Source organism: Columba livia, chromosome 27 (genome assembly GCF_036013475.1).
Source record: "Columba livia isolate bColLiv1 breed racing homer chromosome 27, bColLiv1.pat.W.v2, whole genome shotgun sequence".
Taxonomy (NCBI): domain Eukaryota; kingdom Metazoa; phylum Chordata; class Aves; order Columbiformes; family Columbidae; genus Columba; species Columba livia.
In genome coordinates, this window is record NC_088628.1 from 2,335,818 (window position 1) to 2,361,806 (window position 25,989).

General features: G+C 48.9%; 2 protein-coding genes across 2 annotated transcripts in view; one reads left to right on the forward strand and one right to left on the reverse strand.

Moving 5' to 3' along the window:
- LOC102094299 (uncharacterized) overlaps window positions 1-25,989 on the forward strand; it is a 108,744-nt gene that overhangs the window by 57,303 nt on the left and 25,452 nt on the right. The window lies entirely within an intron of this gene.
- On the reverse strand, window positions 419-16,890 carry LOC135576456 (mucin-19-like). Its single transcript, XM_065041960.1, has 2 exons — window positions 764-16,890; window positions 419-674 (listed from the first exon to the last, which is right to left on the reverse strand). The coding sequence occupies exons 1-2, from the start codon at window positions 16,888-16,890 to the stop codon at window positions 419-421; spliced, it is 16,383 nt and encodes a 5,460-aa protein (XP_064898032.1).

Below are 25,989 nucleotides of genomic sequence, written 5' to 3' on the forward strand. Positions count from 1 at the left end.
CTCCAGAGTGGAGGTAGATGCAGTTGTGGTGAGTGTTGGGGAAGTGGTCAGCGTAGGAATGTTTGGCGTGGATGTAGGAGATGGACTTGTCCTAGCAGAAGACGAGGTTTTTTGTGGAAGAAGCGTGGTGCTTGATGCAGTTGTCTCTGTACGTGTTGTAGTGAGAGGAGCAGTAGTTGATGTTCCAGGTGGCCTGGAAGTGACTGCATTTGTTCCTGTAGTAGCTGGGCTATGGATTTCTGCTGTGGTGGAGACAAGTGTGGAGGTTTTGCCAGCAGGAGACGTTTGTTCTCTAGTGGCAGAGGGTGAAGCTGTAGTCTCAGAGGACACAGTGGACTGGACAGCTGTGGTGGATGTTTCTGCTGTGGTGGAGGTGGCCAATGTGGTGTCCTGAAGGGTTGAGGTGCCTTCATTGGTTTCAGTGGAGGTTGTCTCCAGAGTAGAGGTGGTTGCAGGTGTGCTGAGAGTTGGGGACGTGGTCGGCGTAGGAATACTTGGTGTGGTTGTAAGAGATGGGCTTGTCCCAGGAGAAGACGAGGTTGTTTGTGGAGGAAGCATGGTGCTTGATGCAGTTGTCTCTGTTCGTGTGGTACTGAGAGGAGCAGTAGTTGATGTTCCAGGTGGGCTGGAAGTGACTGCATTTGTTCCTGTAGTAGCTGGGTTGGAGGTTTCTGCTGTGGTGGAGACAAGTGTGGAGGTTGTGTCAGCAGGAGATGTTTGTTGTTGAGTGGAGGAGGGCGAGGATGTAGTCTCAAGAGACAACGTGGTCTGGACAGCTGTGGTGGGGGTTTCTGCTGTTGTGGAGGTGGTCACGGTGGTGTCCTGAAGGGTTGAGGTGCCTCCAGTGGTAGCAGTGGAGGTTGTCTCCAGAGTAGAGGTGTATGCAATTGTGGTGAGAGTTGGGGATGTGTTCTGAGTAGCAAGAGTTGGCGTGGTCGTAGGAGATGGGCTTGTCCCATGAGAAGACGAGTTTGTTTGTTGAAGAAACATGGTGGTCGATCCTGTTGTCTCCTGAGATGTGATAGTGAGAGGAGCAGTAGTTGATGTTCCAGGTGGGCTGGAAGTGACTGCATTTGTTCCTGTAGTAGCTGGGTTGGAGGTTTCTGCTGTGGTGGAGACAAGTGTGGAGCTTGTGTCAGCAGGAGATGTTTCTTCTGGAGTGGAGGAGGGTGAGGATGTAGTCTCAAGAGACAACGTGGACTGGATAGCTGTGGTGGAGGTTTCTACCTTGGTGGAGGTTTCTGCTGTGGTGGAGGTGGTCACGGTGGTGTCCTGAACGGTTGAGGTGCCTTCAGTTGTAGTAGTGGAGGTTGTCTCCACAGTAGATGTGGATGCAGGTGTGCTGAGAGTTGGGGAAGTGCTCTGCGTAGGAATATTTGGCGTGGATGTAGCAGATGGGCTTGTTCCAGGAGAAGACGAGGTTGTTTTTGGAAGGAATATGGTGGTCGATGCTGTTGTCTCCTGCGATGTGGCAGTGAGAGGAGCAGTAGTAGATGTTCCACGTTGGCTGAAAGTGACTTCATTTGTTCCTGTAGTAGCTGAGTTGGAGGTTTCTTCTGTGGTGGAGACAAGTGTGGAGGTTGTGCCAGCAGGAGACGTTTGTTGTGGAGTGGAAGAGGTTGAAGCTGTAGTCCCAGAAGTCATCGTGGACTGGACAGCTGTGGTGGATATTTCTGCTGTGGTGGAAGTGGCCAAGGTGGTGTCCTGAAGGGTTGAGGTGACTTCAGTAGTATCAGTGGAGGCTGTCTCCAGAGTAGATGTGGTTGCAGGTGTGCTGAGAGTTGGGGAAGTGGTCAGCATAGGAATACTTGGTGTGGTTGTAAGAGATGGGCTTGTCCCAGGAGAAGACAAGGTTGTTTGTGGAGGAAGCATGGTGCTTGATGCAGTTGTCTCTGTACGTGTGGTACTGAGAGGAGCAGTAGTTGATGTTTCAGGTGGGCTGGAAGTGACTGCATTTGTTCCTGTAGTAGCTGGGTTGGAGGTTTCTGCTGTGGTGGAGACAAGTGTGGATGTTGTGTCAGCAGGGGACGTTTGTTGTGGAGTGGAAGAGGCCGAGGATGTAGTCTCAGGAGACGACGTGGACTCGACAGCTGTGGGGGAGGTTTCTGCTGTGGTGGAGGTGGTCACGGTGGTGTCCTGAAGGGTTGAGGTGCCTCCAGTGGTAGCAGTGGAGGTTGTCTCCAGAGTGGAGGTAGATGCAGTTGTGGTGAGTGTTGGGGAAGTGGTCAGCGTAGGAATGTTTGGCGTGGATGTAGGAGATGGACTTGTCCTAGCAGAAGACGAGGTTTTTTGTGGAAGAAGCGTGGTGCTTGATGCAGTTGTCTCTGTACGTGTTGTAGTGAGAGGAGCAGTAGTTGATGTTCCAGGTGGCCTGGAAGTGACTGCATTTGTTCCTGTAGTAGCTGGGCTATGGATTTCTGCTGTGGTGGAGACAAGTGTGGAGGTTTTGCCAGCAGGAGACGTTTGTTCTCTAGTGGCAGAGGGTGAAGCTGTAGTCTCAGAGGACACAGTGGACTGGACAGCTGTGGTGGATGTTTCTGCTGTGGTGGAGGTGGCCAATGTGGTGTCCTGAAGGGTTGAGGTGCCTTCATTGGTTTCAGTGGAGGTTGTCTCCAGAGTAGAGGTGGTTGCAGGTGTGCTGAGAGTTGGGGACGTGGTCGGCGTAGGAATACTTGGTGTGGTTGTAAGAGATGGGCTTGTCCCAGGAGAAGACGAGGTTGTTTGTGGAGGAAGCATGGTGCTTGATGCAGTTGTCTCTGTTCGTGTGGTACTGAGAGGAGCAGTAGTTGATGTTCCAGGTGGGCTGGAAGTGACTTCATTTGTTCCTGTAGTAGCTGGGTTGGAGGTTTCTGCTGTGGTGGAGACAAGTGTGGAGGTTGTGTCAGCAGGAGATGATTGTTGTTGAGTGGAGGAGGGCGAGGATGTAGTCTCAAGAGACGACGTGGACTGGACAGCTGTGGTGGGGGTTTCTGCTGTTGTGGAGGTGGTCACGGTGGTGTCCTGAAGGGTTGAGGTTCCTCCAGTGGTAGCAGTGGAGGTTGTCTCCAGAGTAGAGGTGTATGCAATTGTGGTGAGAGTTGGGGATGTGTTCTGAGTAGCAAGAGTTGGCGTGGTCGTAGGAGATGGGCTTGTCCCATGAGAAGACGAGTTTGTTTGTTGAAGAAACATGGTGGTCGATCCTGTTGTTTCCTGAGATGTGATAGTGAGAGGAGCAGTAGTTGATGTTCCAGGTGGGCTGGAAGTGACTGCATTTGTTCCTGTAGTAGCTGGGTTGGAGGTTTCTGCTGTGGTGGAGACAAGTGTGGAGCTTTTGTCAGCAGATGTTTCTTGTGGAGTGGAGGAGGGTGAGGATGTAGTCTCAAGAGACAACGTGGACTGGATAGCTGTGGTGGAGGTTTCTACCTTGGTGGAGGTTTCTGCTGTGGTGGAGGTGGTCACCGTGGTGTCCTGAATGGTTGAGGTGCCTTCAGTTGTAGTAGTGGAGGTTGTCTCCAGAGTAGATGTGGATGCAGGTGTGCTGAGAGTTGGGGAAGTGCTCTGCGTAGGAATATTTGGCGTGGATGTAGGAGATGGGCTTATTCCAGGAGAAGACGAGGTTGTTTTTGGAAGGAATATGGTGGTCGATGCTGTTGTCTCCTGCGATGTGGCAGTGAGAGGAGCAGTAGTAGATGTTCCACGTTGGCTGAAAGTGACTTCATTTGTTCCTGTAGTAGCTGAGTTGGAGGTTTCTGCTGTGGTCGAGACAAGTGTGGAGGTTGTGCCAGCAGGAGACGTTTGTTGTGGAGTGGAAGAAGGTGAAGCTGTAGTCTCAGAAGACAACGTGGACTGGACAGCTGTGGTGGATGTTTCTGCTGTGGTGGAGGTGGCCAATGTGGTGTCCTGAAGGGTTGAGGTGCCTTCATTGGTGTCAGTGGAGGTTGTCTCCAGAGGAGAGGGGGTTGCAGGTGTGCTGAGAGTTGGGGACGTGGTCGGCGTAGGAATACTTGGTGTGGTTTTAAGAGATGGGCTTGTCCCAGGAGAAGACGAGGTTGTTTGTGGAGGAAGCATGGTGCTTGATCCATTTGTCTCTGTACGTGTGGTACTGAGAGGAGCAGTAGTTGATGTTCCAGGTGGGCTGGAAGTGACTGCATTTGTTCCTGTAGTAGCTGGGTTGGAGGTTTTTGCTGTGGGGGAGACAAGTGTGGAGGTTGTGTCAGCAGGAGATGTTTGTTGTGGAGTGGAAGAGGCCGAGGATGTAGTCTCAGGAGGCGACGTGGACTCGACAGCTGTGGTGGAGGTTTCTGCTGTGGTGGAGGTTGTCACGGTGGTGTCCTGAAGGGTGCCTCCAGTGGTAGCAGTGGAGGTTGTTTCCAGAGTGGAGGTAGATGCAGTTGTGGTGAGTGTTGGGGAAGTGGTCAGCGTAGGAATGTTTGGCGTGGATGTAGGAGATGGACTTGTCCTAGCAGAAGACGAGGTTTTTTGTGGAAGAAGCGTGGTGCTTGATGCAGTTGTCTCTGTACGTGTTGTAGTGAGAGGAGCAGTAGTTGATGTTCCAGGTGGGCTGGAAGTGACTTCATTTGTTCCTGTAGTAGCTGGGTTGGAGGTTTCTGCTGTGGTGGAGACAAGTGTGGAGCTTGTGTAAGCAGGAGATGTTTCTTGTGGAGCGGAGGAGGGTGAGGATGTAGTCTCAAGAGACGACGTGGACTGGATAGCTGTGGTAGAGGTTTCTACCTTGGTGGAGGTTTCTGCTGTGGTGGAGGTGGTCACGGTGGTGTCCTGAATGGTTGAGGTGCCTTCAGTTGTAGTAGTGGAGGTTGTCTCCAGAGTAGATGTGGATGCAGGTGTGCTGAGAGTTGGGGAAGTGCTCTGCGTAGGAATATTTGGCGTGGATGTAGGAGATGGGCTTGTTCCAGGAGAAGACGAGGTTGTTTTTGGAATGAATATGGTGGTCGATGCTGTTGTCTCCTGCGATGTGGCAGTGAGAGGAGCAGTAGTAGATGTTCCACGTTGGCTGAAAGTGACTTCATTTGTTCCTGTAGTAGCTGGGTTGGAGGTTTCTGCTGTGGTGGAGACAAGCGTGGAGGTTGTGCCAGCAGGAGACGTTTGTTGTGGAGTGGAAGAAGGTGAAGCTGTAGTCCCAGAAGTCATCGTGGACTGGACAGCTGTGGTGGATATTTCTGCTGTGGTGGAAGTGGCCAAGGTGGTGTCCTGAAGGGTTGAGGTGACTTCAGTAGTATCAGTGGAGGCTGTCTCCAGAGTAGATGTGGTTGCAGGTGTGCTGAGAGTTGGGGAAGTGGTCGGCATAGGAATACTTGGTGTGGTTTTAAGAGATGGGCTTGTCCCAGGAGAAGACAAGGTTGTTTGTGGAGGAAGCATGGTGCTTGATGCAGTTGTCTCTGTACGTGTGGTACTGAGAGGAGCAGTAGTTGATGTTCCAGGTGGGCTGGAAGTGACTGCATTTGTTCCTGTAGTAGCTGGGTTGGAGGTTTCTGCTGTGGTGGAGACAAGTGTGGAGGTTGTGTCAGCAGGAGATGTTTGTTGTTGAGTGGAGGAGGGCGAGGATGTAGTCTCAAGAGACAACGTGGTCTGGACAGCTGTGGTGGGGGTTTCTGCTGTTGTGGAGGTGGTCACGGTGGTGTCCTGAAGGGTTGAGGTGCCTCCAGTGGTAGCAGTGGAGGTTGTCTCCAGAGTAGAGGTGTATGCAATTGTGGTGAGAGTTGGGGATGTGTTCTGAGTAGCAAGAGTTGGCGTGGTCGTAGGAGATGGGCTTGTCCCATGAGAAGACGAGTTTGTTTGTTGAAGAAACATGGTGGTCGATCCTGTTGTCTCCTGAGATGTGATAGTGAGAGGAGCAGTAGTTGATGTTCCAGGTGGGCTGGAAGTGACTGCATTTGTTCCTGTAGTAGCTGGGTTGGAGGTTTCTGCTGTGGTGGAGACAAGTGTGGAGCTTGTGTCAGCAGGAGATGTTTCTTGTGGAGTGGAGGAGGGTGAGGATGTAGTCTCAAGAGACAACGTGGACTGGATAGCTGTGGTGGAGGTTTCTACCTTGGTGGAGGTTTCTGCTGTGGTGGAGGTGGTCACGGTGGTGTCCTGAACGGTTGAGGTGCCTTCAGTTGTAGTAGTGGAGGTTGTCTCCACAGTAGATGTGGATGCAGGTGTGCTGAGAGTTGGGGAAGTGCTCTGCGTAGGAATATTTGGCGTGGATGTAGCAGATGGGCTTGTTCCAGGAGAAGACGAGGTTGTTTTTGGAAGGAATATGGTGGTCGATGCTGTTGTCTCCTGCGATGTGGCAGTGAGAGGAGCAGTAGTAGATGTTCCACGTTGGCTGAAAGTGACTTCATTTGTTCCTGTAGTAGCTGAGTTGGAGGTTTCTTCTGTGGTGGAGACAAGTGTGGAGGTTGTGCCAGCAGGAGACGTTTGTTGTGGAGTGGAAGAGGTTGAAGCTGTAGTCCCAGAAGTCATCGTGGACTGGACAGCTGTGGTGGATATTTCTGCTGTGGTGGAAGTGGCCAAGGTGGTGTCCTGAAGGGTTGAGGTGACTTCAGTAGTATCAGTGGAGGCTGTCTCCAGAGTAGATGTGGTTGCAGGTGTGCTGAGAGTTGGGGAAGTGGTCAGCATAGGAATACTTGGTGTGGTTGTAAGAGATGGGCTTGTCCCAGGAGAAGACAAGGTTGTTTGTGGAGGAAGCATGGTGCTTGATGCAGTTGTCTCTGTACGTGTGGTACTGAGAGGAGCAGTAGTTGATGTTTCAGGTGGGCTGGAAGTGACTTCATTTGTTCCTGTAGTAGCTGGGTTGGAGGTTTCTGCTGTGGTGGAGACAAGTGTGGATGTTGTGTCAGCAGGGGACGTTTGTTGTGGAGTGGAAGAGGCCGAGGATGTAGTCTCAGGAGACGACGTGGACTCGACAGCTGTGGGGGAGGTTTCTGCTGTGGTGGAGGTGGTCACGGTGGTGTCCTGAAGGGTTGAGGTGCCTCCAGTGGTAGCAGTGGAGGTTGTCTCCAGAGTGGAGGTAGATGCAGTTGTGGTGAGTGTTGGGGAAGTGGTCAGCGTAGGAATGTTTGGCGTGGATGTAGGAGATGGACTTGTCCTAGCAGAAGACGAGGTTTTTTGTGGAAGAAGCGTGGTGCTTGATGCAGTTGTCTCTGTACGTGTTGTAGTGAGAGGAGCAGTAGTTGATGTTCCAGGTGGCCTGGAAGTGACTGCATTTGTTCCTGTAGTAGCTGGGCTATGGATTTCTGCTGTGGTGGAGACAAGTGTGGAGGTTTTGCCAGCAGGAGACGTTTGTTCTCTAGTGGCAGAGGGTGAAGCTGTAGTCTCAGAGGACACAGTGGACTGGACAGCTGTGGTGGATGTTTCTGCTGTGGTGGAGGTGGCCAATGTGGTGTCCTGAAGGGTTGAGGTGCCTTCATTGGTTTCAGTGGAGGTTGTCTCCAGAGTAGAGGTGGTTGCAGGTGTGCTGAGAGTTGGGGACGTGGTCGGCGTAGGAATACTTGGTGTGGTTGTAAGAGATGGGCTTGTCCCAGGAGAAGACGAGGTTGTTTGTGGAGGAAGCATGGTGCTTGATGCAGTTGTCTCTGTTCGTGTGGTACTGAGAGGAGCAGTAGTTGATGTTCCAGGTGGGCTGGAAGTGACTTCATTTGTTCCTGTAGTAGCTGGGTTGGAGGTTTCTGCTGTGGTGGAGACAAGTGTGGAGGTTGTGTCAGCAGGAGATGATTGTTGTTGAGTGGAGGAGGGCGAGGATGTAGTCTCAAGAGACGACGTGGACTGGACAGCTGTGGTGGGGGTTTCTGCTGTTGTGGAGGTGGTCACGGTGGTGTCCTGAAGGGTTGAGGTTCCTCCAGTGGTAGCAGTGGAGGTTGTCTCCAGAGTAGAGGTGTATGCAATTGTGGTGAGAGTTGGGGATGTGTTCTGAGTAGCAAGAGTTGGCGTGGTCGTAGGAGATGGGCTTGTCCCATGAGAAGACGAGTTTGTTTGTTGAAGAAACATGGTGGTCGATCCTGTTGTTTCCTGAGATGTGATAGTGAGAGGAGCAGTAGTTGATGTTCCAGGTGGGCTGGAAGTGACTGCATTTGTTCCTGTAGTAGCTGGGTTGGAGGTTTCTGCTGTGGTGGAGACAAGTGTGGAGCTTTTGTCAGCAGATGTTTCTTGTGGAGTGGAGGAGGGTGAGGATGTAGTCTCAAGAGACAACGTGGACTGGATAGCTGTGGTGGAGGTTTCTACCTTGGTGGAGGTTTCTGCTGTGGTGGAGGTGGTCACCGTGGTGTCCTGAATGGTTGAGGTGCCTTCAGTTGTAGTAGTGGAGGTTGTCTCCAGAGTAGATGTGGATGCAGGTGTGCTGAGAGTTGGGGAAGTGCTCTGCGTAGGAATATTTGGCGTGGATGTAGGAGATGGGCTTATTCCAGGAGAAGACGAGGTTGTTTTTGGAAGGAATATGGTGGTCGATGCTGTTGTCTCCTGCGATGTGGCAGTGAGAGGAGCAGTAGTAGATGTTCCACGTTGGCTGAAAGTGACTTCATTTGTTCCTGTAGTAGCTGAGTTGGAGGTTTCTGCTGTGGTCGAGACAAGTGTGGAGGTTGTGCCAGCAGGAGACGTTTGTTGTGGAGTGGAAGAAGGTGAAGCTGTAGTCTCAGAAGACAACGTGGACTGGACAGCTGTGGTGGATGTTTCTGCTGTGGTGGAGGTGGCCAATGTGGTGTCCTGAAGGGTTGAGGTGCCTTCATTGGTGTCAGTGGAGGTTGTCTCCAGAGGAGAGGGGGTTGCAGGTGTGCTGAGAGTTGGGGACGTGGTCGGCGTAGGAATACTTGGTGTGGTTTTAAGAGATGGGCTTGTCCCAGGAGAAGACGAGGTTGTTTGTGGAGGAAGCATGGTGCTTGATCCATTTGTCTCTGTACGTGTGGTACTGAGAGGAGCAGTAGTTGATGTTCCAGGTGGGCTGGAAGTGACTGCATTTGTTCCTGTAGTAGCTGGGTTGGAGGTTTTTGCTGTGGGGGAGACAAGTGTGGAGGTTGTGTCAGCAGGAGATGTTTGTTGTGGAGTGGAAGAGGCCGAGGATGTAGTCTCAGGAGGCGACGTGGACTCGACAGCTGTGGTGGAGGTTTCTGCTGTGGTGGAGGTTGTCACGGTGGTGTCCTGAAGGGTGCCTCCAGTGGTAGCAGTGGAGGTTGTTTCCAGAGTGGAGGTAGATGCAGTTGTGGTGAGTGTTGGGGAAGTGGTCAGCGTAGGAATGTTTGGCGTGGATGTAGGAGATGGACTTGTCCTAGCAGAAGACGAGGTTTTTTGTGGAAGAAGCGTGGTGCTTGATGCAGTTGTCTCTGTACGTGTTGTAGTGAGAGGAGCAGTAGTTGATGTTCCAGGTGGGCTGGAAGTGACTTCATTTGTTCCTGTAGTAGCTGGGTTGGAGGTTTCTGCTGTGGTGGAGACAAGCGTGGAGGTTGTGCCAGCAGGAGACGTTTGTTGTGGAGTGGAAGAGGGTGAAGCTGTAGTCCCAGAAGTCATCGTGGACTGGACAGCTGTGGTGGATATTTCTACTGTGGTGGAAGTGGCCAAGGTGGTGTCCTGAAGGGTTGAGGTGACTTCAGTAGTATCAGTGGAGGTTGTCTCCAGAGTAGATGTGGTTGCAGGTGTGCTGAGAGTTGGGGAAGTGGTCGGCATAGGAATACTTGGTGTGGTTGTAAGAGATGGGCTTGTCCCAGGAGAAGACAAGGTTGTTTGTGGAGGAAGCATGGTGCTTGATGCAGTTGTCTCTGTACGTGTGGTAATGAGAGGAGCAGTAGTTGATGTTCCAGGTGGGCTGGAAGTGACTGCATTTGTTCCTGTAGTAGCTGGGTTGGAGGTTTCTGCTGTGGTGGAGACAAGTGTGGATGTTGTGTCAGCAGGGGACGTTTGTTGTGGAGTGGAAGAGGCCGAGGATGTAGTCTCAGGAGACGACGTGGACTCGACAGCTGTGGGGGAGGTTTCTGCTGTGGTGGAGGTGGTCACGGTGGTGTCCTGAAGGGTTGAGGTGCCTCCAGTGGTAGCAGTGGAGGTTGTCTCCAGAGTGGAGGTAGATGCAGTTGTGGTGAGTGTTGGGGAAGTGGTCAGCGTAGGAATGTTTTGCGTGGATGTAGGAGATGGGCTTGTCCTAGCAGAAGACGAGGTTTTTTGTGGAAGAAGCGTGGTGCTTGATGCAGTTGTCTCTGTACGTGTTGTAGTGAGAGGAGCAGTAGTTGATGTTCCAGGTGGCCTGGAAGTGACTGCATTTGTTCCTGTAGTAGCTGGGCTATGGATTTCTGCTGTGGTGGAGACAAGTGTGGAGGTTTTGCCAGCAGGAGACGTTTGTTCTCTAGTGGCAGAGGGTGAAGCTGTAGTCTCAGAAGACACAGTGGACTGGACAGCTGTGGTGGATGTTTCTGCTGTGGTGGAAGTGGCCAATGTGGTGTCCTGAAGGGTTGAGGTGCCTTCATTGGTTTCAGTGGAGGTTGTCTCCAGAGTAGAGGTGGTTGCAGGTGTGCTGAGAGTTGGGGAAGTGGTCGGCGTAGGAATACTTGGTGTGGTTGTAAGAGATGGGCTTGTCCCAGGAGAAGACAAGGTTGTTTGTGGAGGAAGCATGGTGCTTGATGCAGTTGTCTCTGTACGTGTGGTAATGAGAGGAGCAGTAGTTGATGTTCCAGGTGGGCTGTAAGTGACTTCATTTGTTCCTGTAGTAGCTGGGTTGGAGGTTTCTGCTGTGGTGGAGACAAGTGTGGAGGTTGTGTCAGGAGGAGATGATTGTTGTTGAGTGGAGGAGGGCGAGGATGTAGTCTCAAGAGACGACGTGGACTCGACAGCTGTGGTGGGGGTTTCTGCTGTTGTGGAGGTGGTCACGGTGGTGTCCTGAAAGGTTGAGGTTCCTCCAGTGGTAGCAGTGGAGGTTGTCTCCAGAGTAGAGGTGTATGCAATTGTGGTGAGAGTTGGGGATGTGTTCTGAGTAGCAAGAGTTGGCGTGGTCGTAGGAGATGGGCTTGTCCCATGAGAAGACGAGTTTGTTTGTTGAAGAAACATGGTGGTCGATCCTGTTGTTTCCTGAGATGTGATAGTGAGAGGAGCAGTAGTTGATGTTCCAGGTGGGCTGGAAGTGACTGCATTTGTTCCTGTAGTAGCTGGGTTGGAGGTTTCTGCTGTGGTGGAGACAAGTGTGGAGCTTCTGTAAGCAGGAGATGTTTCTTGTGGAGCGGAGGAGGGTGAGGATGTAGTCTCAAGAGACGACGTGGACTGGATAGCTGTGGTAGAGGTTTCTACCTTGGTGGAGGTTTCTGCTGTGGTGGAGGTGGTCACGGTGGTGTCCTGAATGGTTGAGGTGCCTTCAGTTGTAGTAGTGGAGGTTGTCTCCAGAGTAGATGTGGATGCAGGTGTGCTGAGAGTTGGGGAAGTGCTCTGCGTAGGAATATTTGGCGTGGATGTAGGAGATGGGCTTGTTCCAGGAGAAGACGAGGTTGTTTTTGGAATGAATATGGTGGTCGATGCTGTTGTCTCCTGCGATGTGGCAGTGAGAGGAGCAGTAGTAGATGTTCCACGTTGGCTGAAAGTGACTTCATTTGTTCCTGTAGTAGCTGGGTTGGAGGTTTCTGCTGTGGTGGAGACAAGCGTGGAGGTTGTGCCAGCAGGAGACGTTTGTTGTGGAGTGGAAGAGGGTGAAGCTGTAGTCCCAGAAGTCATCGTGGACTGGACAGCTGTGGTGGATATTTCTACTGTGGTGGAAGTGGCCAAGGTGGTGTCCTGAAGGGTTGAGGTGACTTCAGTAGTATCAGTGGAGGTTGTCTCCAGAGTAGATGTGGTTGCAGGTGTGCTGAGAGTTGGGGAAGTGGTCGGCATAGGAATACTTGGTGTGGTTGTAAGAGATGGGCTTGTCCCAGGAGAAGACAAGGTTGTTTGTGGAGGAAGCATGGTGCTTGATGCAGTTGTCTCTGTACGTGTGGTAATGAGAGGAGCAGTAGTTGATGTTCCAGGTGGGCTGGAAGTGACTGCATTTGTTCCTGTAGTAGCTGGGTTGGAGGTTTCTGCTGTGGTGGAGACAAGTGTGGATGTTGTGTCAGCAGGGGACGTTTGTTGTGGAGTGGAAGAGGCCGAGGATGTAGTCTCAGGAGACGACGTGGACTCGACAGCTGTGGGGGAGGTTTCTGCTGTGGTGGAGGTGGTCACGGTGGTGTCCTGAAGGGTTGAGGTGCCTCCAGTGGTAGCAGTGGAGGTTGTCTCCAGAGTGGAGGTAGATGCAGTTGTGGTGAGTGTTGGGGAAGTGGTCAGCGTAGGAATGTTTTGCGTGGATGTAGGAGATGGACTTGTCCTAGCAGAAGACGAGGTTTTTTGTGGAAGAAGCGTGGTGCTTGATGCAGTTGTCTCTGTACGTGTTGTAGTGAGAGGAGCAGTAGTTGATGTTCCAGGTGGCCTGGAAGTGACTGCATTTGTTCCTGTAGTAGCTGGGCTATGGATTTCTGCTGTGGTGGAGACAAGTGTGGAGGTTTTGCCAGCAGGAGACGTTTGTTCTCTAGTGGCAGAGGGTGAAGCTGTAGTCTCAGAAGACACAGTGGACTGGACAGCTGTGGTGGATGTTTCTGCTGTGGTGGAAGTGGCCAATGTGGTGTCCTGAAGGGTTGAGGTGCCTTCATTGGTTTCAGTGGAGGTTGTCTCCAGAGTAGAGGTGGTTGCAGGTGTGCTGAGAGTTGGGGAAGTGGTCGGCGTAGGAATACTTGGTGTGGTTGTAAGAGATGGGCTTGTCCCAGGAGAAGACGAGGTTGTTTGTGGAGGAAGCATGGTGCTTGATGCAGTTGTCTCTGTACGTGTGGTACTGAGAGGAGCAGTAGTTGATGTTCCAGGTGGGCTGTAAGTGACTTCATTTGTTCCTGTAGTAGCTGGGTTGGAGGTTTCTGCTGTGGTGGAGACAAGTGTGGAGGTTGTGTCAGGAGGAGATGATTGTTGTTGAGTGGAGGAGGGCGAGGATGTAGTCTCAAGAGACGACGTGGACTCGACAGCTGTGGTGGGGGTTTCTGCTGTTGTGGAGGTGGTCACGGTGGTGTCCTGAAAGGTTGAGGTTCCTCCAGTGGTAGCAGTGGAGGTTGTCTCCAGAGTAGAGGTGTATGCAATTGTGGTGAGAGTTGGGGATGTGTTCTGAGTAGCAAGAGTTGGCGTGGTCGTAGGAGATGGGCTTGTCCCATGAGAAGACGAGTTTGTTTGTTGAAGAAACATGGTGGTCGATCCTGTTGTTTCCTGAGATGTGATAGTGAGAGGAGCAGTAGTTGATGTTCCAGGTGGGCTGGAAGTGACTGCATTTGTTCCTGTAGTAGCTGGGTTGGAGGTTTCTGCTGTGGTGGAGGCAAGTGTGGGGCTTGTGTCAGCAGGAGATGTTTCTTGTGGAGTGGAGGAGGGTGAGGATGTAGTCTCAAGAGACAACGTGGACTGGATAGCTGTGGTGGAGGTTTCTACCTTGGTGGAGGTTTCTGCTGTGGTGGAGGTGGTCACCGTGGTGTCCTGAATGGTTGAGGTGCCTTCAGTTGTAGTAGTGGAGGTTGTCTCCAGAGTAGATGTGGATGCAGGTGTGCTGAGAGTTGGTGAAGTGCTCTGCGTAGGAATATTTGGCGTGGATGTAGGAGATGGGCTTGTTCCAGGAGAAGACGAGGTTGTTTTTGGAAGGAATATGGTGGTCGATGCTGTTGTCTCCTGCGATGTGGCAGTGAGAGGAGCAGTAGTAGATGTTCCACGTTGGCTGAAAGTGACTTCATTTGTTCCTGTAGTAGCTGGGTTGGAGGTTTCTGCTGTGGTGGAGACAAGCATGGAGGTTGTGCCAGCAGGAGACGTTTGTTGTGGAGTGGAAGAGGGTGAAGCTGTAGTCCCAGAAGTCATCGTGGACTGGACAGCTGTGGTGGATATTTCTGCTGTGGTGGAAGTGGCCAAGGTGGTGTCCTGAAGGGTTGAGATGACTTCAGTAGTATCAGTGGAGGTTGTTTCCAGAGTGGAGGTAGATGCAGTTGTGGTGAGTGTTGGGGAAGTGGTCAGCGTAGGAATGTTTGGCGTGGATGTAGGAGATGGACTTGTCCTAGCAGAAGACGAGGTTTTTTGTGGAAGAAGCGTGGTGCTTGATGCAGTTGTCTCTGTACGTGTTGTAGTGAGAGGAGCAGTAGTTGATGTTCCAGGTGGGCTGGAAGTGACTTCATTTGTTCCTGTAGTAGCTGGGTTGGAGGTTTCTGCTGTGGTGGAGACAAGTGTGGAGCTTCTGTAAGCAGGAGATGTTTCTTGTGGAGCGGAGGAGGGTGAGGATGTAGTCTCAAGAGACGACGTGGACTGGATAGCTGTGGTAGAGGTTTCTACCTTGGTGGAGGTTTCTGCTGTGGTGGTGGTGGTCACGGTGGTGTCCTGAATGGTTGAGGTGCCTTCAGTTGTAGTAGTGGAGGTTGTCTCCAGAGTAGATGTGGATGCAGGTGTGCTGAGAGTTGGGGAAGTGCTCTGCGTAGGAATATTTGGCGTGGATGTAGGAGATGGGCTTGTTCCAGGAGAAGACGAGGTTGTTTTTGGAATGAATATGGTGGTCGATGCTGTTGTCTCCTGCGATGTGGCAGTGAGAGGAGCAGTAGTAGATGTTCCACGTTGGCTGAAAGTGACTTCATTTGTTCCTGTAGTAGCTGGGTTGGAGGTTTCTGCTGTGGTGGAGACAAGCGTGGAGGTTGTGCCAGCAGGAGACGTTTGTTGTGGAGTGGAAGAGGGTGAAGCTGTAGTCCCAGAAGTCATCGTGGACTGGACAGCTGTGGTGGATATTTCTACTGTGGTGGAAGTGGCCAAGGTGGTGTCCTGAAGGGTTGAGGTGCCTTCATTGGTTTCAGTGGAGGTTGTCTCCAGAGTAGATGTGGTTGCAGGTGTGCTGAGAGTTGGGGAAGTGGTCGGCATAGGAATACTTGGTGTGGTTGTAAGAGATGGGCTTGTCCCAGGAGAAGACAAGGTTGTTTGTGGAGGAAGCATGGTGCTTGATGCAGTTGTCTCTGTACGTGTGGTAATGAGAGGAGCAGTAGTTGATGTTCCAGGTGGGCTGGAAGTGACTGCATTTGTTCCTGTAGTAGCTGGGTTGGAGGTTTCTGCTGTGGTGGAGACAAGTGTGGATGTTGTGTCAGCAGGGGACGTTTGTTGTGGAGTGGAAGAGGCCGAGGATGTAGTCTCAGGAGACGACGTGGACTCGACAGCTGTGGGGGAGGTTTCTGCTGTGGTGGAGGTGGTCACGGTGGTGTCCTGAAGGGTTGAGGTGCCTCCAGTGGTAGCAGTGGAGGTTGTCTCCAGAGTGGAGGTAGATGCAGTTGTGGTGAGTGTTGGGGAAGTGGTCAGCGTAGGAATGTTTTGCGTGGATGTAGGAGATGGACTTGTCCTAGCAGAAGACGAGGTTTTTTGTGGAAGAAGCGTGGTGCTTGATGCAGTTGTCTCTGTACGTGTTGTAGTGAGAGGAGCAGTAGTTGATGTTCCAGGTGGCCTGGAAGTGACTGCATTTGTTCCTGTAGTAGCTGGGCTATGGATTTCTGCTGTGGTGGAGACAAGTGTGGAGGTTTTGCCAGCAGGAGACGTTTGTTCTCTAGTGGCAGAGGGTGAAGCTGTAGTCTCAGAAGACACAGTGGACTGGACAGCTGTGGTGGATGTTTCTGCTGTGGTGGAAGTGGCCAATGTGGTGTCCTGAAGGGTTGAGGTGCCTTCATTGGTTTCAGTGGAGGTTGTCTCCAGAGTAGAGGTGGTTGCAGGTGTGCTGAGAGTTGGGGAAGTGGTCGGCGTAGGAATACTTGGTGTGGTTGTAAGAGATGGGCTTGTCCCAGGAGAAGACAAGGTTGTTTGTGGAGGAAGCATGGTGCTTGATGCAGTTGTCTCTGTACGTGTGGTACTGAGAGGAGCAGTAGTTGATGTTCCAGGTGGGCTGTAAGTGACTTCATTTGTTCCTGTAGTAGCTGGGTTGGAGGTTTCTGCTGTGGTGGAGACAAGTGTGGAGGTTGTGTCAGGAGGAGATGATTGTTGTTGAGTGGAGGAGGGCGAGGATGTAGTCTCAAGAGACGACGTGGACTGGACAGCTGTGGTGGGGGTTTCTGCTGTTGTGGAGGTGGTCACGGTGGTGTCCTGAAGGGTTGAGGTTCCTCCAGTGGTAGCAGTGGAGGTTGTCTCCAGAGTAGAGGTGTATGCAATTGTGGTGAGAGTTGGGGATGTGTTCTGAGTAGCAAGAGTTGGCGTGGTCGTAGGAGATGGGCTTGTCCCATGAGAAGACGAGTTTGTTTGTTGAAGAAACATGGTGGTCGATCCTGTTGTTTCCTGAGATGTGATAGTGAGAGGAGCAGTAGTTGATGTTCCAGGTGGGCTGGAAGTGACTGCATTTGTTCCTGTAGTAGCTGGGTTGGAGGTTTCTGCTGTGGTGGAGGCAAGTGTGGGGCTTGTGTCAGCAGGAGATGTTTCTTGTGGAGTGGAGGAGGGTGAGGATGTAGTCTCAAGAGACAACGTGGACTGGATAGCTGTGGTGGAGGTTTCTACCTTGGTGGAGGTTTCTGCTGTGGTGGAGGTGGTCACCGTGGTGTCCTGAACGGTTGAGGTGCCTTCAGTTGTAGTAGTGGAGGTTGTCTCCAGAGTAGATGTGGATGCAGGTGTGCTGAGAGTTGGTGAAGTGCTCTGCGTAGGAATATTTGGCGTGGATGTAGGAGATGGGCTTGTTCCAGGAGAAGACGAGGTTGTTTTTGGAAGGAATATGGTGGTCGATGCTGTTGTCTCCTGCGATGTGGCAGTGAGAGGAGCAGTAGTAGATGTTCCACGTTGGCTGAAAGTGACTTCATTTGTTCCTGTAGTAGCTGGGTTGGAGGTTTCTGCTGTGGTGGAGACAAGCATGGAGGTTGTGCCAGCAGGAGACGTTTGTTGTGGAGTGGAAGAGGGTGAAGCTGTAGTCCCAGAAGTCATCGTGGACTGGACAGCTGTGGTGGATATTTCTGCTGTGGTGGAAGTGGCCAAGGTGGTGTCCTGAAGGGTTGAGATGACTTCAGTAGTATCAGTGGAGGCTGTTTCCAGAGTAGATGTGGTTGCAGGTGTGCTGAGAGTTGGGGAAGTGGTCGGCATAGGAATACTTGGTGTGGTTTTAAGAGATGGGCTTGTCCCAGGAGAAGACAAGGTTGTTTGTGGAGGAAGCATGGTGCTTGATGCAGTTGTCTCTGTACGTGTGGTACTGAGAGGAGCAGTAGTTGATGTTCCAGGTGGGCTGGAAGTGACTGCATTTGTTCCTGTAGTAGCTGGGTTGGAGGTTTCTGCTGTGGTGGAGACAAGTGTGGATGTTGTGTCAGCAGGGGACGTTTGTTGTGGAGTGGAAGAGGCCGAGGATGTAGTCTCAGGAGACGACGTGGACTCGACAGCTGTGGGGGAGGTTTCTGCTTTGGTGGAGGTGGTCACGGTGGTGTCCTGAAGGGTTGAGGTGCCTGCAGTGGTAGAAGTGGAGGTTGTCACCAGAGTAGAGGTAGATGCAGTTGTGGTTAGAGTTGGGGAAGTGGTCAGCGTAGGAATGTTTGGCGTGGTCGTAGGAGATGGACTTGTCCCAGAGGAAGACGAGATTGTTTGTGGAAGAAACATGGTGATCGATGCAGTTGTCTCCTGCGATGTGGTGGTGAGAGGAGCAGTAGTGGATGTTCCAGGTAGGCTGGAAGTGACTGCATTTGTTCCTGTAGTAGCTGGGCTAGAGATTTCTGCTGTGGTGGAGACAAGTGTGGAGGTTGTGTCAGCAGGAGACGTTTGTTGTGGAGTGAAAGAGGGTGAAGCTGTAGTCTCAGGAGACGACGTGGACTGGACAGCTGTGGTGGAGGTTTCTGCTGTGGTGGAGGTGGCTAATGTTGTGTCCTGAAGGGTTGAGGTTCCTCCAGTGGTACCAGTGGAGGTTGTCTCCAGAGTAGATGTGTATGCAGGTGTGCTGAGAGTTGGGGACGTGCTCAGAGTAGGAAGAGTTGACATGGTCATTGGAGGTGTGCTTGTCTCAGGAGAAGACGAGTTTTTTTGTGGAAGAAGTGTGGTGCTTGTTGCAGTTGTCTCCTGGAATGTGTTGGTGGTGAGAGTAGATGGGGATGTTCCAGGTGGGCTGGAAATGACTGCAGTTGTCTCCTGGATTGTGGCGGTGGTGCGAAGAGTAGATAGGGATGTTCCAGGTCGGCTGGAAGTGACTGCAGTTGTTCCTGTAGTAGTTAGGCTGGAGTTTTCTGCTGTGGTGGAGACACGTGTGGAGGTTTTGTCAGCAGGAGACGTTTGTTGTGGAGTGGAAGAGGGGGAAGTTGTCGTCTCAGGAGACGACGTGGACTGGACAGTTGTGTTGGATGTTTCTGCTGTGGTGGAGGTGATCACGGTGGTGTCCTGAAGGATTGAGGTGCCTTCAGTGGTAGCCGTGGAAGTTGTCTCCAGAGTAGAGGTGGATGCAGTTGTGGTGAGAGTTGGGGACGTTCTCCTAGTAGGAATAATTGACGTAGTCATAGGAGATAGGCTTGTCCCAGGAGAAGACGAGGTTGTTTTTGGGAGAAGCCTGGTGGGCGATTCGGTTGTTTCCTTGGATGTGGTGTTGAGAGGAGCAGTAGTGTATGTTCCAGGTGGGCTTGAAGTGACTGTAGTTTTTCCTGTAGATATTGTGCTGGAGGTTTCTGCTGTGGTGGAGACAAGGGTGGAGGTTTTGTTAGCAGGAGACGTTTGTTGTGGAGTTTAACAGGAAACATGTACGTTTCCCTATTTGTTACAGCAGTGTGATCTCTTTCTCTAGTGTTTTTCTCTAGTACTTATTTCTGTCTGATATCAGTATTGAAGTTTTTTCAGATATTTTAAACATTTGCTTTTGTTAGCTGCTAAAGTTTATCATGCTCTGTGTGTGCTCGCAGTCACAGGAAGAGTGTCTCTCACTCGGGGTAACCCATAATAAATTATTATTTCCCATTGGAGGGCAAGGGCTCACTCAAGGATATATGCAGAAGAAAATAATCAGTACTTGGTAGTAGATACCCAGTAGATCAATATTGGGGTCAAGGAAAAAAACTTTTGAAAATCATACACTTTTCAAACTGCTTTTTATGTAAGCACTATATATTAATACTATTTTTGGTAGGTTTTCCTAGTTGGCAGCACTTAAAAAAAATCTGCTAGTCCTCCATTTCTGCTTCATTGAGTGATGGCACAATACCTGTGTGTTTGTCAGCCTAAAAGAATTACTCTCTTCCCTTGAGGGCTTAGCAAATGGTTAAAATCATCTAGATTGTATGTTTGTAAGGAGGGGCTCATGCCATTAATAATGCTTTAGAGGAATCACACCCCATGCCTTTGCGGTCTCTCCCCTGTCAGGTTGGTTGTGTCACCTCAGGAGGTTCTTGTGAGGTACAGCAGCCTGGTTAGATAACACCTGGGTTTGACACCCACCATGAAAATAATAGGGCTGACATCCTCATAGAAACATTTTGGTTGGAAAAGCCCCTCAAGATCACCAAGTTCAGCTGTTACCCAGCCCTGGCACTACCCCATGTCCTGAGAACCTCATGTCCGTCTGTCCAACCCTCCAGGGATGGTGACTCCAGCACTACCCTGGGCAGCCTGTTCCAATGCCCCACAGCCCTTTGGGGAAGAAATTGTTCCCCAGATCCAACCTCAACCTCCTCTGGTGCAACTTGAGGCTGTTTCCTCTGCTCCTGGCGCTTGTTCCTGGGGAGCAGAGCCCGACCTCCACGGCTCCAGCCTCTTTTCAGGCACTTCAGAGCGTGATGAGGTTCTACCTCAGTCAGTGCCATTAGGGAGAGAAAGGATGGAGAAAGGAAGAAGTGCTCAGACCAAGCTCTCCAAAATGTAAGGAGTTGCCCTCGCATCCCAGCACACAATTCCTTGGTTGTCACAATACATTACGTGGAGAGCTGAAGAGAAGAATTTTTGTGCACCTTTGCATTCAGATGTTTGTTCTGCCGGCGCTGCCGGGAGACCTGAGCTCACCATGCACCCACCTGGGGCTGCTTGGCCATGAGCCACCTCCACACTCGGGGCTGTTCTGACACATCAACGTGCTGTGCAAAGCAAACTAATAAATGCTCCTTCTTAGCGTGACTTGTTAGCTACGAGCCAGTGCTAAGCAAAGCAATGCTCTGTCCTTTATACACAAAAATAATACCCTGCCTCTTTCCCGTTCCTTTATCTTTGCTGGGGCTCTTGCATTTTTGTGCATAAGAAGGTCTGGGAGGCAGCAGAATATTAAAAATAGCAAGCGTGGTAATGGTAATGATCATAATGAAACCCCCTGGAGGGTTGAACAGACAGAGATGAGGGTCTGAAGGACATGGGGCAGTGCCAGGAATGGGTTATGGTTGGACTTGATGGACTTAAAGGTCTTTCCCAACCAAAATGAGTCTACGATTAATTTGAAACAATTCTCCTTTGGTGCTTGGACAGCTCTGCAAGTCCCAGTCACTTGAAATCCTGAATGTCTTATTTACTGTAGAAAATGAGATTTATACTCATTTGAGTAACCACTATCACAAAACTGCTTTTCCATATAGAAATCAAGTGATTCAAACGTTAATTATATATTGAATCTTTAGATTATTAAATGTCTTCTAGATTTTCAGTTCAGAGGTACTTGCAAAGATGATTTTCCTTTCATAAGAAATACCATTTCAGTGCCCTGAGCATTCCACAGCCTCAGACATATGTATTTTGTTGCCATTGAAAATGTAATTCTTCCTTTTCAGATACCACTTTTTCATGAGTAAAAAATATGCCATTGTAAAATTTTCAAAATATTCCTAGCTTGATTGTTTTCTAGAAATACTTATGCTCTGGACTTTTTTTTTCTCTTTTTATGAATTAAAAACTTCACTGAGGATCGTACATGGGCAGTTTACAAAGTAAATATTAACATTTCACTCATAAAATGTGAGAAATTAACTTCGATTGCTAAAAACAAACATAACAGTTTACATTCTGTCTTTTGCTAACTGAATTTTGATCGGCTCATCTTTTGTTGTTAGCACCCCATTTAGATCCACTAAAGCTGGAAAAAATATATGTCTTCCTCCCTGTTATTTCTTTTCCTTTTAACTAATGAAAACTTGAGTGAATGAGAGTGCTAAAAAACAGCAAGGCAATGAGCAAGGTAAGGATGCTACTCAAAAGTAGGCAGAGAGTTTTTCACTCGTACCACAAGTTAAATGCAGAATAAATTTAATCAACAGTTTTGTGTTGATTGCAGAAATACCAATAAATTTTTCTTTGGTTGTTGTTTTAGTGGTAATAATTTCATTTGAAAAATATGTAAATCTTTACAGAATATATTGACATTTTTCTATCAAAGTAGCATATAAATCAAACTTACCTGAAAACCAGGACAATACTATAATCATAAATATAAACTTCTTCTTAAATCGAGATATATTTGTTGTCCACTCCATCTTTTTTCTTACAAGATTGTAGTATTAAACCAGCTGAGTCCAGAATTCCCTTCAGTATCTGCTGCGCTCTTGGTAGCACGGGAATAACTCTCCAACCAAGTACAAAAGATGAGTCTGATGGTCAAGGCGAAATGTTCTTAAACAAAAGCACCTTGCATAATAATGCCAGCGCTTTGTTGAGGGATCGGTGAGTGACACACCTGCTTGTACCTCACAGCCCAAGGATTTTAAAATTAGAATATGGTACTTTCCCTCTAGATAAAGGTAAATAAGAAACTTGCTGCTTGAAAAGGTCAGTGTGCGTTAAGCTGAGCATGAAATGATCAGGAATGGGGACTTGTCTACACCCTTTAGAAGGCCACAATCGCACATTCAGCTCTCAAATATTCAAGCTCAGGGTGGGCATGTAACCGAAAGGAAGACAGGCGGCGTCCTGAGTTTTACATTTCAGTATCACAACTTTGTTATGGATAATGAGAAAAGATTTCCTGATGTAGTTTTGTGAATGGCTTTACTGTACAAGTAAAGGCTCAGTTTGATTGTTAAGAAAAAACCCATTGGCTTCATCCTTCCTGGCTGAATTACTCAAGCTATTTGGGGCCAGGATTACATGTTGCTGCCCTAACTCCAAACAGACAACTTTGCTCAGTCTCAGTGGTCCCTGGAACATCTTCCATTGCAGCTGAGTGGGAGAATGGACAGAGGGATTCAGGAGAAGGTCTTTGGGGCAACACACAAATGTAGAAAGATGGTTAAAGTGGCAAAATTCAACCAATTCATTTGCTGCTATTGCCAGACAACTTGGAGTAGTAGTCAGCGTAGTTTAAAGGACCGCCACGTCTGTGGATTCGGAAGATAATTGAAAAGCTTTTCAACTATTCTGAACCAGTACTAATACTGAATGAGTTTGATGCTTTGTGCCTCTTGAATTCTTTATCATGATTAATCTATGAAGGATATGAAAATCCACAGGTGTAAATTAAACCCAGAGACTGTTTGGCTTTGGGTTCCCTCATCCCTGAAGTCCTGTCCTTGTTTCCTGTCCAGAATCCCATTTTCCTTTCCTCTCATACTTCTTCCAAGCCTGAAATTTCTTGTTAAGACATTTTTGTTGCAGGGTACAGTTCTGCTTTGAATACCCAAGGTTTTTCTGCTAATGCTTGAGATAATTTACATGAAAAATGCCCTTCACAGGTAAACCACTAGTAAACACTGGCTAATATATTCATGACAAAACTAACTTGAATTCAGTTTTCCTACTTCCTACTTCCTAGGAAGTCAAGGAAGGGAGCCAGGAGACCTATGTGGTTAAACTGGGAGCTGCTGGGTATGCTCAAGTGGAAGAGGAGAGTTTATAGATCATGGAAGGAGGGGATGGCCACTTGGGGAAAATATAAGGCTGTTGTCAGAGGGTGTAGGGAGGCAACTAGGAACGCTAAGGCCTCATTAGAATTAAACCTGGTGAGACGGGTCAAGGACAACAGGAAGAGCATTTTCCAATAGGTGGCAGATAAAACTAACAGCAGAGGCAATGTAGGCCCACTGATGAACGAGGTGGGTGCCCTGGTGACAGAAGATACAGAGAAGGCAGAGTTACTGAACACCTTCTTTGTCTACTCTGCCGGAGGCTGTCCTGAGGAGCCCCATACCACTGAGGCCCCAGAGGAAGGCAGGACAATGGAGGAGTTTGGCTGGGTTGCTGAGGACTGGGTTAGGGAGCAGTTAGGTAATCTGGACATCCATCAATCCATGGGTCTGGATGGGATGCACCCACGGGTGCTGAGGGAGCTGGCTGAGGTCATTGCTGGACTGCTCTCCATCATCTTTGCCAAGTCTTGGGAAACGGGAGAGGTGCCTGAGGACTGGAGGAAAGCAAATGTCGCTCCAGTCTTTAAAAAGGGCGAGAAGGAGGACCCGGGGAACTATAGACTGGTCAGCCTCACCTCCATCCCTGGGAAACTGATGGAATGATTTATCCTTGGTGCCATCTCAAGGCATATCAGGGATAAGAGGGTCATTAGGGGCAGTCAACATGGCTTCACCAAGGGACTTCAAAACCCGCCTGGACACCTTCCTGTGTAACCTCATCTGGGTGTTCCTGCTCTATGGGGGGACTGCACTGGATGAGCTTTCCAGGTCCCTTCCAATCTGTGATTCTATAGTAACTAAATAGTTCTTATAAGCCTACATTGGTTCACATAAATGTTATTTCTCTCTAAAATGCAATTTCCATTTGTTTATGCAATGCAAAGACAATCTTAATGGCTTGATTTGCACTGGTTGGATAACATATAAAGATTAAAAGTTCCTCCCCAAGTTTCTGAAATTACATCAAGCACAGATGTCATGGTCCGAGGGACTGACGTGTGTGTGTTCTTGCCTGGTTGTGCAAGACATTAGGTAAGTTGTACGTACATCCTTGACCTTTCCTCAAGTGTTAGTAAGGGGGAAACAATTTGTGATTCACAATTCATTTCTGCTTGGTTAGCCACTGTCATTAACACAGTCTTTCTTTTGCTTTATCTTTGTGCGTGAAAAGGGTTAAAAATCTGGAGGGATTGGAATCCTCCCAGATTGCTGTAGGGTCATTTGGAGAGAAAGACAGATGTTGTATTAAAAAACACGGGGGTAAATAAAATTGAAACAAAGGAGCTTTGGGAATAATTCTGGGAATCTTAAAGGTGTGTGCAAAAAGACACAAACTCACTGTTTTCACTCTGAATTTTAAGTACAAATAGCCAGTAGAGCCTCTTTATTGTTTCGGTCCCCCAAGTATTGAAAGCCTGGATGGGAGAGCTACATGGACATGCTCCAAGAGACAGGCCTGACACCATTAAAAAGTAATAAAACTTGTGATGTAAAGTCAATGTTCACTCTACAAAATGAGAAGAGATCCCCTTTTTTAAAAAAAAAAAAAAAAAAAAAGTGTTATTTTAATGAGGTCTCTCTAGTAACGTTTGCATAAACAACATCATTTCCTTTTAAGCAGCACCCAGGTGTTCGTACCTGCCTTGTAGGAACAGAGTTGTGTACACGCCTTATTTTGTACAGGTAAATGAAAGTGAATGGAAAGGCCTGACTCACTTGGAAAGAATGCAGCACCCTCAGAAAAGCTATCGATAGTTTCCTTTTCAAGCCCGTCATTTGAACCAGGAATGAACTTTCTTGAGAGAACTTCGGTTCTGAAACAAGAAGAATTCTTGCACTTCTGCTGGCTTGGCAAGGGAAACCGTAGCGGGAAACCACGAGTACTTTTCTAAATAGCTTGTAAAGCAATTAATTATAGATGTCATTCTTTGACTGTCCTGTGTTAACGAGCACTCACTATAGTAAACTTTGATTGATTTATCAGGTTTTACCAGTCTGGTTTGTAACCAAATACTTCCTTCTGCTGGTATTAATGAAGAACTGCATTTCAAACACAAACCAGGTATGGGCTGTGGAAGCAATTTCCCTTGTTTTCATGCTTTCTTATTTTCATTTACTTCTGGATTAGAGCATCATTTCAGTTTTTTGCTATTGTCTGAGCAGATATCCTCTCAACAGCCCCTTTGCCAAGCTTACCCTACACCCAAAAAACAACTCTGATGCAAGGTAATTGCCTGAAAGAGAACAAAGAGCAATGTTGGTGGGCTATGAAATGAAAAGGGTGAATATAATAGGGAATTTGGACAACAACTCCACTGAATGAATGCTCAAACAATAACCTCTCTGCTGTCAAAGGCCATAAATCTGCAGCCGGGTCTCTAACTCAGCCCTGTGGCCCAAGCTCATGCCCTGAAAGCCTGAGGCACCTTCTGCATCTGCAATGGCAAATGAAAATGATTCCACAGCACAAAAAAGACTCTCGAGTCCAACCATAAACCTAACATACCAAATATTTTCCAGGAATTTTGTAAATATGTTTCTCTGCTGTTAGTCCTAGCTTAACTACAGTTAGACGTAGGTATATAGATTTGACATATAGATACACACAGTTCCCTTTAAAAATCTTCCCCCTTCATTATAAAATCTTTCCCTATGAAATAATTAACACAAGGTGCATCCTACCTGTTGCGCAAATGTTGAAATAAACCGCCAAGACTATGAATGTATTTTGTATAAAATATTGCATAGAGCAATGTTTCCAAGCCATTGGAGTTGCCTTGCGAATGCTTGTCCAAACGAGAAATTTCTCCGGGCTCCTTGCGACTCTGCTACCTCTTCAAGTGAATTCCAAATGTTATGGAAGTAACTCAGGTAATACAAGCAGGTTGCTCTGTTAGCCGAGCAGCTGACACACCTTAAAACCCTGCTTAGTTAAGAAGCCGTTGGTATCTGCACAAGAAGGCTGCCGACCCAATCGGTTGATTTATAGTTGCAGTTATATTTGTGCGTCTGTTCAAAACTTTCACGAGGATCCATATTGCCCCACTAAGCATTTGTATGCAAAAGTGAATTTGTGGCAACATTAGTGAAAAAGCACTCCTGTCCTAATTAGGCAGTGGTTTTGCAAAAGCAGCCTTCTCAGATGAAATAATATTATATTCTGGAAAATACTCTGATTCCAGAATGGAAAACACATCATGTAAATTAGTATTAAATTTACACAGGGAAGACGTTGTTGTTGGGAGCT